At 36.4% G+C, this 16,341-nt stretch overlaps 1 protein-coding gene across 2 annotated transcripts in view; it reads left to right on the forward strand.

Moving 5' to 3' along the window:
* The first annotated feature begins 754 nt into the window (after positions 1–754).
* Positions 755–16,341, forward strand: part of LOC145993920 (ATP-binding cassette subfamily C member 4-like) — a 64,525-nt gene continuing 48,938 nt past the window's right edge. Inside the window, exons 1-4 of one of the 2 annotated variants that reach the window (XM_083129845.1) lie at positions 755–940; positions 3,018–3,304; positions 4,656–4,839; positions 15,908–16,060. In XM_083129845.1, coding sequence (XP_082985971.1) covers positions 755–940; positions 3,018–3,304; positions 4,656–4,839; positions 15,908–16,060 — 810 coding nt within the window. Of the gene's footprint in view, positions 941–3,017; positions 3,305–4,655; positions 4,840–11,027; positions 11,132–15,907; positions 16,061–16,341 lie in introns of those variants that run through there. The other variant, XM_083129846.1, reaches the window with a different exon arrangement.

A 16,341-nucleotide genomic window follows, 5' to 3' on the forward strand; every position in this document is an offset into this window, starting at 1 on the left:
TGCATCTATATCATTTACTGGCTAATAATATTATACCAGAACCAAGGACGTATTTAGGGATGGGGGTCCGGACCCCCACCCTCCAAAGACTTACCAAGTACTAAAATTAAATAATGAAAATATGCTTCTTTAGCATTTGTTGTATAACCGATTGTTATTAATTTCCTCTGAACTTATTTCAAGGCAAGGATTACATTGGGGTCAAATGGCTTTGAATGGCAGTACCAAAGATTTGTGCTTGCATGCTACTATTTATGATAACATGCATAAAGTATTAATTAGGAACTTTACTTGTCACCAACTGGATCTAAATTCATTTTTTGTTATATGAAATATTCAATTCTTCATCTATTTGACATGAATTTGTTTGCCAGGGCACTTGTTTCATGCAAATTATGCCAATCTTAACTACAGGTAAGCTAGATATTGAATACATGCTCTTATATGTCAATTCTTATACCGTCTTATTTTACCTTTTCATGTAACAACAATAATATAATATTAATTAAAATATGTATTTTAATTAGTATTTCTTTAATATAATACAATTATTTTAATTTAAAAACTATTATTATTATTATTATTATTATTATTATTATTAATATTATTATTATTCCTGAGACACTTGGTTGGGACCACCTCGAAACATATCACTAGATACGTGCCTGATCAGAACATATGCTTATCAGTAAAACAGGCAATTATTTTCTTTGTTTCTCTTCTATTTCAGCATTTTCTATTGCATGAAGAAAATATGCAGACTAGAAGTGAAGATATTATTAAAAGCAAGCATGATATTGAACCACTAAAGTTGGGTGTCACAATGAGAAATGCAAGTGCAAAATGGAATGTGACGAGTAATAGTACTTTGTCAGATATTAACCTTGAGGCTTTTCCTGGAAAATTAGTTTCTATTATAGGCCCTGTTGGGTCGGGAAAGGTAAATATTAACCTATGTAACAATAATTTTCATAATTTGAGGAATGTTCATTTGTCATGGTGAAGCCCTAAGTAATATGAAGAATCGTGTAACACAAACCACTATTTTCCACAAGTGCAAGGCCAATCTTTAAATAAAAATGTCCTGAGTTTTCTACAAATTCTTAACAAAAGATTAAGAAATTAATAATTAAGAATAACAATCAACAACGTATTTACTAGATGTCATGCTAGTTCAAGTGGAAATACGATACTAAAATCAATACTCACACATTGTTGATATCGGAAATCTACACAAATAATTTCCAACATCATGTACTATAATTTAATTTGCTATTTAGTGTTGTTTTTCTGCTACATTTGGCTAATCACAAAGATGAGGATGAGTGATGATAATGAAATTGCTGAAGGGATCCTCACAAAGAATAGGCTGGGATTTGAATCCAAGATCCTGGGCATCATAGTGTGCTGTGCTCATATCCACATTCATTGTAATGTGCAGTGGTGGCGATTGGGTTCCAAAATGGAGGGAGAGGGGGTAGTATAGCAGGGAGGCCAAAGTGACAAAAATGAGGGGGGCAACTGCCCTCCTCCCATGCCTTCCTAATCACTGCTACTGGTAATGTGATATTGTGTAGCATCCAATTGATTTAACATGATCTGTTGTTGTGCTTTTATAATTACATTAGAAAATTAGAAAATAGTTGTAATGCTTACAGAAACAAATATGTTCATTTCATTTATTTTTTTAATGAAAATTTTCGCTTTACCAAATATGGTAACCCTGATGAGAAATGATAACTTGAAAGAATTTAACAAGAATACTTATAACATGACCTATAAAGTTACTTAAAATACCGAAATGTAAGTTCAAACTTCTTGTAAGTGACAAAAGATGGTATGGGTGCAAGTACTTGAATAATTTTACACAACTGGATGCTTAGTGGTTTCAACTTTTGCCACAGGCAAGTGTGAAGCAGACCTACCTGCCATTTCAAATTTGAAACAAGTTTCCCGCATCTGCACAATCGGCTTGAAAATATAATTCAAAATCAGTTATTAAAAATACATTCTTTTGTGTAAAGACCCCAGTCAAGAATGTGTTATAAATTCTTTATATAAACAAAACCATATATGGCAATATTTGTTTTAGGTAATTTGGGTAACACATGCTAAGTTAGGAGGAAAACATCAAGTTCTAGTGCATTTTAAAAACTTTGACTTGAAGGATACGTTCAATACACCTTAAGGTCTTGCACCATTTCTCTTTACCTCCAGTAAAGAATGGATTTTCATATGTAGAATTTTGGGGGAAGAAAGTAGGAGAAAATGCAGTTAAGAAGTGCAATTAGAATTCAATGACAACTGCAAAAATGTCCAAAAATGAAAGAAGGTCAAAAAATTTCAACTCAAGAGGTAGAAAAACAACGTAAAATAACCAAAATAGACAAAGAAATGAAAATAATAATAATAATGACCAACATGATTGACTTCCATTACTGGGAGTTTCCAGAAAAAAACACTCAAATTTCATAAGCAGAATGAGTTTACTGCAGAGGAATAGCAAATACACCTCCTTGCTATATTAGTTTGGTACTAGTTGGCCTTGATGGAGTGGTCTGCATAACATGGAACAAAACATTAGATCCAAGGTTCGAGCCCTGGTCAATTTTCTCATCATCAATTTCATTAGTTCTTCATTCATCCTCATTGTCAAGATTAACCACAGAGGTAGAATAGTGATGTAAATTAACTGAAATAAAGAATTCATGATGGATGCGGTAAATGCAGTTTATGTATTACGTATGAGAAATTTCGTTTTTCAATGTTGCACAATTAGATAGTCATTTCTGATTACTTTTGAAGGCTCACTGCGTTCATTCACTAAGGGTATGATGTGAATGAAGGCAGTGAGCCTTTGAAATTAATTGGAAATAACTATCCAATTGTGCAATGAGGAAAAACGAAGTTTAGTAATACATAATTTAACTTCCAGAGAGGATCTTCTCTTGAGTAGTCATGTGTACCTTGAATGAGAATTACTGAGTTCTTATAAAGACAACCTTTCCTTCACACAGAGTACCCTGCTACATGCCATCTTGGGTGAGCTTCCCCTGACCAAAGGCTCCTTGGAGGTGAAAGGAAGAGTTTCCTATGCAGCCCAAGAGGCTTGGCTATTCTCTGCTTCCATCCAGCAGAACATTTTGTTTGGTTCCCCCTTGGACTTAGAGCGATACGAGAGGGTGGTGGAGGTGTGTGCTCTGAAGAAGGACTTTCAACATTTCCCCTATGGGGACCAGACAATTGTTGGGGAGAGAGGAATTTCCCTGAGTGGAGGTCAAAAAGCTAGAGTCAACCTTGCCAGGTAAAACATTATAAAATGAATCTATATGATATAAATAGAAGAGGATACACTGGGAAATATATTGTATAGCTGACAAAATAACATATAACTCAGGAAAGAAAGAATTTGAACACTGTGTTGCATTGGAAGTGGCGAAAATATATGTAGTGGACTCTTTTTAATTAAAACTCAAATGAAAACAATTCGAATTATCCAAAATTCTAATTAACAAAAACATGCATTAATAGTTATTAAAGAAAGTGAATAAAAGAAAACTATTGACCTTACTATAAAAGTTGATCCAATAGTGAAAGCCAAAACAATTCCTCTCAGAATAGCAATTAAGCTACCAGTAAATGGAAAACACCTTTAGATAAGTGTAATGTATTAACACACAAAATGACATACATTTATAACAACATTAGCTACCTGTTCTCACTTAAAGAAGGTCATGACTTTTTTTTAAATGGTTAACAAAATCTTCAATTTTATTTATTGTATGAAAAAAGCCATCCCTAATGTTTGCTTGAGATTCAATTTGTCATGCTCCAACATTGCCAACAATGTACCCTGACTAATCAAAACTGACAATTGAGGGATAGATAAGAAGACTCACAAATCATTGGCTAGTGCTATTTAAGAATGAACATACTCACACAGAAGGGGTGGGCTATCCCACATCATTGAGGAGAGGGTGGAGGTTGCTTACCAGCAAACAGAAACTTTCTCTGAATAGTTGCCTTTGAAATAGCCAAATAAAAGGTTTGAAAATTCGAATTACATATGAATTTTTAACATTGGTTTGAATAGGAATTTCCAGGAGAATAAACTTTTGTTCAAATGACCAAATAATTAGAATGATCCAAGTTTGAATTAAAAAGAGTCCACTGTACATAATGTGGAGTGGTAAACATTCATGTTCCATTGTGTGTGTGTAATTGTTTTTACATAAAAACTCCAAAACTTTGTATATTTCATTTATTGTTTGATTTAATGAAGAGGGACAGAATTGATAATCGTACGTTCATACTTCGCAACACTGTGGTATTTTTTTCAAGTGTAATATTTAGACTATAGCACACAAATAAACAAATCAATAACAACAAATGTGTTCACTTCTTTCAGACTGGAAAAATGTTCACTAAACTATCACAAAGAAATGTTGTGCATCGATTTGGACTATTCTATTGTTACATATATTCATGAGTATTCTGTGGTGCATTACATTATGCACAATATTTCTCTTTAAATTTCAATCACATACTCCATTCCGTATATAATTTCATGTTTACTTGCTTAATTATGGTGAAAAATGTATTCAAACTGCTTTCAATTTTTTTTTTATGCAAAGTAACTTTAATGTTTTTTTCAGAGCAGTCTACCGCGATGCTGATATCTACCTTTTTGATGATCCATTGTCAGCTGTGGACACGGTTGTTGGCAAACAGTTATTTGAAAGTTGCATTTCATTATTTTTAAGAAACAAGACTTGCATTCTGGTTACACACCAGTTGCAGTACCTCAAGAATACAGATCACATCATCATTATGTGCAATGTAAGTATTCATAATTAATCCTTGGGACATGGTTTTTATGACCTTATTTCCTGGAACCACTTCCTTTAACCCAACAGAAACCATATTATAAATATTTTGGTCTAGGAACTACTGACAAAATATGGCTATTTCTCATTTTAAAACATCGATATCGAGTCATCCTCACCATATTTACTCAAATTTACAAAATTTGGATGCGATGATAAAGTTTGCTAGTAAACAACACTGGAGGGTGCTGTTTTCTGAACATTTACTTCAGGTGTATCTGCACACTGGAAATTTGCAGTTAACTTTTACAAGTGTGCCACTGCATGTGAAAAAGTGCACAAAGGACAGCAGTGTAGAATACAGTCACAATCTTTAAGTTTCTGTTATTAATACACAAAAAGTAGGGACTCACTTATCCATGAAACAGTTTTGTTTGTGTGTGATCCTTTAATTGTGATATCCGCTTCCAGCATCCTCCTAGGAACACAAAAAATACGGGTGTAAGTGCCACACTGGTTGATACATTCTCACCACAAGGGAGAAAATGTTGATTTTCTTTTAATCTGTGGATGTTATAAACATCCAGCTATGATATGGCAAAGTTTCCTGTTAAGAATAATCTTCAATACATACTTTGAATCAGAAAAAGCAATAACAAGAAATTGTGATGGTGCTTATGCCATTACTTCAGATAAGCGACTATTGGAGAGACTGCATAGGTCACAGGAAACAATGAATAAATTATTTTAACAAATATACAACAGTGGACGCCTCTACATAATGGACATTTCTTACTTCCCCCTGCAGAAATATATGGGGGGAGGGGAGATATGGAGAATTTACTTATCTATAATGGACATTCTCAATAACGAACACAGTCACTGATATCTATCCCCCAGAGCCAATTTAAAACTTCTGATTAATGGACAACCATGAGAAAGAACAATGGTGATTTCTGAAATTCAGAGATGACAGTGTTGCAATAATGGGCAAAATGTTTCGTTTCAGGCCTGAAAAGTACCTAATTGTTGAAGGTCATTGTTTTAAAAATTCATATCATATTTATCTGTGAAGTGTGTGGTGTGTTTGTGTAGTTCCGTTTCTAGGATCTTACAGATACGACAACGCATATGTTAACAATAACAACTATTTATTACTGCCAAAACGGTAAGATACAAAATTGTACAAATTTCTATGAAGTCTTCACCTCGAGACCGCCATTCTACCGGATGCCCACAGACTATTCAATCCCGCGTAAAGTGAGGATAGTTGCCAGTCCGCAACATTCCCCCCTTTGCGAACATTACGCGCTAACAATAGTATTTCTACTTTTACACATACACTAGCTACTACTAAATTATTTTACATGTATATGCCCTTACATATTTTCTCCATTTTTGATTTAGTCACATTTTTAGTTAGTATATCAGCTTCTAGATTTCCTGAATTTACATGTTGAAGATACACATTCCCATTTGCTACATCCAGTTTTACAAAATTATATTTTCTATTTATATGTTTAGTTCGCGCTTTACATTGTTACTTGAGATCCAATCAATTGCTGATTTACTATCAGTTTTAACAATCACTGGTCTATTTACAAAATTTCCAACATCTAATTCTGATATTAAACTTATGATCCATTTTATATCACACAAACCTTCACATAATGCAATCAATTCTGCCTCACAAGTAGACAAAGCAACCAAATTCTGTAATTTGCTTTTCCAGCTGATGACTGAGTTTCCAACCTTGACAAGATAGCCAGTACGAGATTTTGCTTCTACTGCTGTACTCCAACTTGCATCCGTGCATAATTCAAGCTTACCACCTTCACTTGAAAAATTTAATGCATAATTGCACGTACCTTTCAAATATCTATATACTCTTTTTACTGCTGCTAGATGTATTTCCCTTGGATCTTTACTATACCTTGACAATTGACTCACACAAAAAGCTATATCTGGTCTTGACCCTACAGATAAATACATAAGTGAGCCTAACATTTGTAAGTACTTTGTTTTATCAACTGGTTTTGACTCTTCAAAATTATGCAAATCTTGGTTCAAATCACCTGGTGTTTTCACTGGATTACAATCATGAAGTTCATACTTCTTTAATATTTTTGAAATATAACCCTTTTGTGACAACTGATAACCTTCTTCAGTTACAATTATATCCATACCCAAAAATGAACTTAAGCTATTATTCTCTTGAATTACAAAATATTTCTGAATTATTTGCATTATCTTATCTATGCTTTCATTATTTGGACCTACTACCAAAAAGTCATCAACATATACTCCTATGTACAAAAGTTCTTGTCCTGTCAGTTTATAGATACAAGGATCACTTTCCAGTCTTTTGAAACCTATTTTGGTGAGAACTTCGTTCAGTTTCTCATTCCAACAAAGACCTGATTGTGGTAACCCATACAAACTTCTTTGTAATTTACAAACTTTGTTTTTATGCCTATCTTCCATGAACCCTTCCGGTTGTTCCATGTATATTTCTTCCCTTAAATTACCATATAAATATGCAATTTTTACATCATAGAGTTTTACTTTCATTTTGTAATGTGCTCCCACAGTTAACAATACACGTACTGATTCCATTCTTATTACTGGTGAAAACGAACTCTCATAATCAAGACCTTCTCTCTGTCCGCAACCAACTGCCACCAATCTTGCTTTTCTTTTGTATATTGTCCCATCCATGTTCTCCTTTGTACTAAATACCCATTTGCTTCTTACAACCTTCATGTTCTCCTCTCTGGGAACTAATGTCCAAACATTATGTGATTCCAATGCTTGCATCTCTTCGTTCATTGTAATCTTCCAATTTTCACTGTACGCTGAACTCATAGCTTCATCGAAGGTTTGTGGTACGACATCTTGTGCAAAATTTGTTTGTTCTCTTGCTTTTATCCTCTCAGATCTTTTCACACCTAGATTTTTAAGTTGATCTTCATTTCTTTTCAAATTTTCTTTGTGTCTTTTTTTTTAACACTTCGTTTGTTTCTCCTTTCTTCCGTCCACTTCTTTTGGCTCCACTGTCTTCTATGGTTAACTCATCTGTTTGTATTTCTTCTGGTAGATCTTCAGGTGTTAAGTCAAGAAATATGTCCGGTCCTCTTTCTTCTACCTTCGATTCATGCAAATGGACATTGCTGTTCTCATGTTGCTTACTTTCCCTGTCTTCATCATGTTTATACTTCAAGTTGTTGAATTCTAGTTGCTCTTCCAAATTACAATTCATCAGTAAGCCTCCACAGTTTCTTTCATCGAACACAACGCTTCTAGCTTCATGTATTTGTTTTGTTTTGGGGTTGTACAGCCTGTATGCTTTCCTTTTTCTGGAATACCCAACAAATATTTCCTTTTCTCCCTTTGGTTGAAATTTGCTTCTACACTTCTTCGGAATGTATCTGTATGCCACACATCCATATGCTTTCATATGTTTTACTGTAGGCTTCCTTCCCGTCCATCTTTCCATTGCAGTTTTTGTGCCACCATCCTTGGTAGGTATACAATTTTTGATGTACGCTGCCGTGGCAACCGCTTCAGCCCAAAATTCTATGGGTAACCTTGCATCAATTAACATTGTTCTTCCCATATCTAGTAGTGACCTGTTTGCTCTCTCAGCAATACCATTACTTTGTGGACTGTATGGAACAGTTAACTGGTGATCAATACCTTCTTTGTTAAACAACTCTTGAAATTTACTGTTAACAAACTCAGTACCATTGTCTGACCTTACACTTTTTATACAATTGTTAGCTTCCTTTTCATATTGGCTTTTAAATTTTACAAAGTAATCAAAAGCTTCATCTTTAGTTTTGAGAAAGTATACAAACACCCTTCTACTGTAAGTATCTACAATAACATACATGTATTTAGCACCCCCCAATGACTCTTTTTCTACAGGTCCACATAAATCCATGTGTATCAAATCTAGTGGTTTCTCACATACATCATTGCTTTGTTTAAAAGGAAGTTGTACAATTTTTCCTTTTGTACATGCATCACACAATTCTAATTTTTCTGAAGTTTTCTTAAAATCTAAATCTCTTACCATATCACTGTCCTTCATTTTATTTAAATATTTTTCATTCAAGTGACCTAATCTTCTGTGCCACATGTATTTTTCATTGTTTACGTTAGTTTCCATACTTAAGCATGCATCCTTACAATGACTTACATCTGATCTTACATAAGTTTGTAACGTGTACATATGATTCTTTTCCTGTGATTCTGCCACTAACATGCCATTTTTGTCAATTATCCTTGCACTATTTTTGGAAAACAACACTTCATTATCATGATTCACCAAACCTCTAACTGACAATAAATTCAAACGCAAATCAGGTACATATAATACATCATAAATACACACATCGTGAAGTTGGCCATCATTTGTGACTGTTGATACCTTAATGTCACCTTGCACTTTGGCCTCCATCGATTTTCCTTCCTCCGCAAGTTGCACTTCACTTTGCACTTCTCTTCTATTTATCAGCCAGTCTTCTTTATTTGTCATGTGAGATGTACAACCAGAATTTATACACCATACCTGCACTTCTCTTCTGTCTTCCTGCCTGTCGTATACACTGTAAGCAGCTTCCATATTGTCTTCGCATGTGAATCCCGTCTGTTTCATTTTTCCCTTCGGTGTTTTAGAAGTAGATGCAAAGGTAGACGTAGAAGGTCTCCTAACTTGAGCTTTCCCACCTCCTTTATTGTGCCAACATTCTTTCGAAAAATGTCCTACTTTTCCACACATCCAGCATCTTCGCACAGCTTCTTTATTTTTCCAATATTTCTTATCCCGTGCCTTGTATGCCTGTTCGGATTTTCCATTGTAGTCCATTTTATGCAACCTAACCTCTTCTTCTTTTAAGGTATCTTGCACTTCTTCAATTGTAGCACCCCTTTATGCTCGTAATACTGCTGCGACGTTTTCATACTTTTGATGAACATCCCGTACAATATGATACACTACTTCTCGTGTCGTAATTGGTTGACCCAATGCAGCACTTTTTGACATTATATTTCGTGCTCTCAAAACATATTCGTCAACACTTTCCTTCTCACCCATTTTTATATTCTTCATTTCCACACCTATATCTATTATTTTGTCCTGTGTGTTTCCCGTGTGAATGCGTTTCAGTTCATCCCACACTGTTTTTGCACATGTCTCGTTAATGAACAGTCCAGCCTGGTCGGGCGATAAAGTAACAACTATGACACCAAAAGCTTCGTCATTTTTCTTTTCCCAAACAATTCTAGCTTTTTCTTCTGTTGGTTCATTATTCAATATTGCATCCTTGTACAATCCCTTACTTCGGAGCACTGCACTTACCTTTAGTGCCCAGACATGATAGTTGCCATTGTTCAGTAATTCTATCTTACTCACGTCTGCCATTCTGCTAACCACGAGGCTGCTACCACTGTAGTTCCGTTTCTAGGATCTTACAGATACAACGACGCATATGTTAACAATAACAACTATTTATTACTGCCAAAACTGTAAGATACAAAATTGTACAAATTTCTATGATATCTTCACCTCGAGACCGCCATTCTACCGGATACCCACAGACTATTCAATCCCGCGTAAAGTGAGCATAGTTGCCAGTCCACAACAGTTTGATTGATTTGATGAATTTTACTTCACTTCTTTATTACTCTTGGCTAATGGCAAAGATGAGGACGAATGGTGATAAGATGAGATGGATGAAGGGATAATCACAAACATACATGGATGGCACATCACAATCCCCAAAGAGGATTATACTGGCTGTGGGTTCAGACACCAGAGCCTCGTTAGTCTGCAAAATATAGTCCAGGGTGTACTACGTGAAGATAAGTTTAAATTTTGCATGTCTTAAGAAAGAAACACCCAGTCATTAGGTCACACGGTCACTTGCCCCTCTATCCATTAAATAATTAAAATTACAACAGTTTGCACAACTTGTTTGTAACTCTTGTATTTGCTGTGCCACAAAGAAGTCTTCTCTGAGCAAAGATGACTTGGCTACAGTGGGTTATACAAAACTTGGCAAACATAGCAATGGTCACATTATAGCTGAGCACTTGCTGCCTAACTGCTTTAACATCACCCCTACATTCTGATCTGTGAGAGGGGTCAGGGGGGTAATGGATGTTTTAATTGCGAATGGTCACAACATCACCAAGACCCAACACTTGGGGCGATGTTTTTCAGATGCCCGTTAGATGGTAGCTGGGTCTATTTACTGTGCCTTTGATGAACAAAAGGAATGGAGGAACTCGGAAAGAATGAGGTGAGCAGTCTGTTGTCGACGTTTGATGTGTTTTGAAAAGTTTTATAAATTGATGTGACTTAGTGAGTTCTTTACTGAAAATATATATCGATATGAATCAGATGAGATACTGACAAAGTAAAATTTTAAATCATCAACAGACTTTTGGCCAAAGAATTAGGCCCACCAAGACCAGAGCTTTGCCTAAATCAAGTGTTCAGAGATAAAAAGAGAACATACCACACAAAATTTAATAAAAGTATATGCGAACAGTGGCAATGGGTGTGCTAATTCCCTTTTTTGTGTTCAACGGAGAAGACACATGGACTAAAAGTGACGTAAGAGACTTAAAATTATAAAGTATTACATGTTTTTAATTTCATATATATCAAATGCTGCTGTTCTAAGATATAGCCTATATTTTGAATGTACCCTGCCTCTTACAAACCCCATGAACCACCATTGCTTACACCCCATAAGTGTATTACGATGCTAGTCATGCAAACAATAAACTCTATGAGACAATGTCAAAATCATCAATGACTACGAGAAAGAGAAACTTAGAGATATTTTGCAAAATTGTTTGTTTCTTGTTATTTAACATCACTTTTCTAACCCTTTTGGCTAATTACACTGATACAGTGACAAAATTAATGAAGGGATACTCACAAAGAATACACATGCCTTGATTCAAGGACTCCTGGTGTCGCAATGCACTGTGCAGATATTTTGCAAAACTGTATGTATATTAGAAATACTCTCTCTCTAGCCTTCTTAAACCCGAAGGTTCATGACTGCAGCAACACAGGCCTTCCATGTTTCCCTATCTTGAGCAAGATCTATATACTCTTTTCCATCCCTACCGATTTCCCTTAGGTCCATCTCAACGTTGTCCCTCCATCTTCGTCTTGGCCTTCCTACAGGTCTCTTACCATCAGGTTTCCCAACAAGAATCCTGTAAACTCCTCTTACCTCTCCCATAAATAAATAAAATAAAAATAAAAAATAGAAATAAATATAGAAAATTCAAATGTTAAATTAGAAGAAATGCTGAATGCTCTTTTATCGTAATTAGAAGAAATTCAATGCATTTAGGTATCCCTGGCTAAATGCTATTTTATTGTATCTACACTTTTCGCCAGAGACAAGTTACTAACTTTATCGTGTTCTGTACTGGTTAAAGCATCATGTTACGAAGCGATGTATCTGGTTGTCAGGTGGCGTGAATTATTAACAATTGCACATCTTGTAGTGATTCCAAATCCGCATGAGTCAAACTTTAATCATTTCAACCTGAGAAGTTAGTGCAGATGCACTAATTACAAAATAGTATTCAGCTGGCAGGGCCAGCGCTACTCATTTTTCCACCCTGGGCGGTGGCGACAGATGCCGCTCCATCTCTAATGGCCCGGTCATTACGCAGCAACGGGAAATTGGAAATCAATATATTCCTAAGTAAAACATGAAACTATAAAATAAATAATGAGACTTGTTATGCTATTTATATACTATTAAGCACAAATGGATATCTCGATCGACCACAGTTAAACTTTAAAACATGCGACACTAATTTTATACACTATCTACCAAAAAGTAATTGAGCACTTGTACAAAATGGTTGTCTGGTGGTGCGAAACCTGTTAGAACCTCGTGGAGCTACCTCTTGCTGCTATAACAGCAGCCACCCTGTCAGGCATGCTCTCGATTAGTTTGTGGAGGACGTCCATTGGAATGCGTTGACATTCCTCTTGCAAGATCTTACTCAGTTGGACAATGGAATTTGGCCGCATCTCCCAAGACCTCACCCGCCAGTCCAATGCCTCCCAGAGGGTGTTCTATGGGATTGAGATGAGGACTCTTGTGCAGGCCAGACCAATCGGCGAACATGTTGTCGGCATATCACTGCATAGCAGCCTCCGAAACATGGCACCTAGCATTGTCATCCTTGAAGTAACAGGGGTCCATTCCATAAAAACGCCACAAGGTTGGGAGCATATCATTGTCTAGTATTGTACAGTATGCCTGTGAGTTCATTGTGCCACGAACAACCACCAGTGGTCCGACACCGTAGTACGAGAAACAACCCCACACCATTACTCCACCACCACCAAATTTCCTGGTAGGCACTATACACTCTGGTATAGATCGACCACAAGGAAAAAGACCTTGGGACGAAAAGTCCCTGTGCAGCTTTCCCTTCTTCCCTCCACCTCCGGCCATAAGAAAGCATGGTCCACCCTCCCCCTCCCTAACTCGCGGGGGTATGGTGCACAGGAGTCGCGGGTCTGCGCAGGTTGTTTTGCTCGTGGTTCCACTATAGAAGCTGTTCCCCAGGTAGCCGCCACACCCATACACGTCCATCAGACCTAAACAATGTGAATCTCGACTCATCACTCCACAGAACCGCTTTCCACTGCTCCAGTGGCCAGTTGCGACGGTCCAAATACCACTTGAGATGCTGAGCTTTATTCACCTTGGTGATATGTGGCTTAAGTGCCGCTGCACTTCGAGAATATCCGAGTTGGTGGGCCTCTGTTCGCAATATTCCAATGGAAACTAACGCCCCTGTTGCTGCCGTAAACTCCTGTCTGATGGTAGCCATCGCTGTGTGTAGTTTTTGACAATTTCACGTTTTAGGGTTCTCCGATCTCTGTTAGTCAGTTTTTCGGTCGCCTGGAACGTTCACCATTGTCACAATGCCATGCACCTTCCACTTACGAAGCACAAATGCTATTGTTGATTTGGGCCTGTTTAACTTTGCGGCTATGGCTCTGCTAGACAGCCCACTGAGGTGCAAGCCCACAATTATGCCATTATCAAAGTTTGATAGCTCTGCATCTCTTTCACAAGTGGTTATCTTGCTCACGGAACAACATGAAGGCCACACGAATCAAATTAGATACTAAATTAACCACCATCATACGTGCCCAATTACTTTTTGCTAGATAGTGTATTATTATTATTATTATTATTCTATTTTATGAAAACTCTCTCTCTCTCTCTCTCTATTAAACGTATCTTAAATGTAACAAGTATTCGGAAAGAAATGAAGGCTTGACTTCATATGTTTACCGTTGTAGGTCCGTGATATATGATTGGATTTTTAAAACAATTTCATGTAATATTCCCAGATCTCCCACGTGGGTGATCTAAGGTCTGAATTCTTTCCTGTGTTGTCGCCGCATAAAGCGACTCTGGGCTCTGGCTCAAATTAATGGGCACCTGGGAACAACCCTGGGAGGTAAAGGTGGCCGGAGACTGGTACTGATCACATCACCTTCAAAATGGCCGAGATCAAGAATGTGTGTGGCCCTAGCCCTACATCCCCTAAATGTGACTTCATGACATGGTGCTATATACACAGGAAACTTTCCCTTTACCTTTGTATGTATTTTTTTTTCGTACAATGCTATCTTGCACAAAATGGAAAGAAGCATATTTCAGACATGATTGACCGAATATAATATTTTTATTAGCGTTAATTTCCAAAAGAACTTTGTTCACCACTTGCCACGGTTATCGACAAAGTTAATAAATTCAAAGTTGTATACTCACATTAGGTAAAATATCATGACCCTTCATCAGTTTAAGGTCTCCTTTGGTGTAATTGTTTTATTATAGCTGAAAGCACTTTTAGTTCATCTTTTAATTCAGTAGCCTTCATGTGTTAACATTCCGGCAAGTTTTCTACACTTTTCAAACAAAATATCAGATGGCATGTCTTTATGCTTACTAATATGATAAAATAAATTGAAAATTCACTACGATGTTTAATCTTTCTCTTAGAGCTAAAATAATCGTCTAGGACCTGGTAATAAAAATCAACTTTGTTCCGTTTTGTGGATCTTCAACAGTTTCATCAGACTGAAATTGTTTCTTCTTTCGATTTCGGCCCTGTGTACAGTGTCGCCTATCTTTGGATCATCTATATATCTAAATTCGATGCCAATTCTTTCTCATCAACCAGGACTCGCAGGTCACCGCCCCCCAATGCCTCCACGAGTGGAGGGAGGAAAGCCCTGTCAGGCTGCCAGTGGCATCTAAGAAACTTCGACATTTTTCATCACTTCTGCTTTTTTTAAGCACTGATATGTTTGTTGTAAGAAATCATCTAATAATAATAACCTAACCTAACTTAATATAACAGCATCTAACACATCATAGATTAATGCTTTGAAGACATTTTCTCATTACATAACGTGGAGTAAAAAGTCATACCAGATAACTAGTGAGCAAAGGAATGTAAAGCCACACAACTGGTTTGCAATATACTGAGCCTCATGTGACACCATTTGGACAGTTTTATTGTCACCACTTATTTGAAGGAGCGTATCATAGACCTCTCCCACTTGATATCTCAACGGAGTTAAGGCATCGAATCTGCTTTCCCACCTTGTGGCACTCAGTGGTTTTAAAGTGAGACTACTGATATGTTATTTCAAAACATTGGGTTGGCATATATTAACTTCCAAGTTATATAATATAATATAATATTATAACTTTCAAGTTTTTAATAGGCTTATTTTTTTCTTCACTTCAAATTTTGCCGCCTTGGAAATTTGCCGCTCTGGGCAGTGGCACGGTTTGCTCCCTTTCTGCCGACCCTGTCAGCTTGCAATAAGTAAAACATTTTCTTGCACAAATTCAGTTTTGTAATATTGTAAGTTTGTTTCTGAATAGTATACACTTCTCAATAACATTTGTACAATTCCTTTTGACATTCTTTATTGAGAAGTTGCACTGTAGTATTATTTTTTAACATCTCAATCTCAACAATATATGTTTTGTACTCTACAGGGATCTATTCAGGCTCAGGGCGATTACAATGACCTGCTTCAAAGTGGACTGGATTTTGCACAACTTCTTACTCAATATGAAGAGAAAGAAGAAGAAACAATAAAGCACGAAACACTGGAATGTTCTACATGTCTTATGCCATTTTCTGTACAGGTAATTAATTCTTCATGTTCAAATATTGACATTTCTACTGCCATAATTTTTGCAGAAATAGCCATTATTGAAATACACAGAAAATATGAAAACTTGTATATCAATGCTTTAATATCTGGGTTTAGAGTGAAATTGATCTATCCAAGTTCTGTGCTAAAATATTCCTATTACATTGCAAACTGCAACTTGAAATCTTGTGTCATGCACAAGGTGTGCCAGAGTATGTATATTCAGGTCTCTGGCACACCATGGCATTGCTCTACCAACTGTCTCAATAGCAA

Source organism: Lepisma saccharinum, chromosome 10 (genome assembly GCF_977018435.1).
Source record: "Lepisma saccharinum chromosome 10, izLepSacc3.1, whole genome shotgun sequence".
NCBI classification, from domain to species: Eukaryota; Metazoa; Arthropoda; class Insecta; order Zygentoma; family Lepismatidae; genus Lepisma; species Lepisma saccharinum.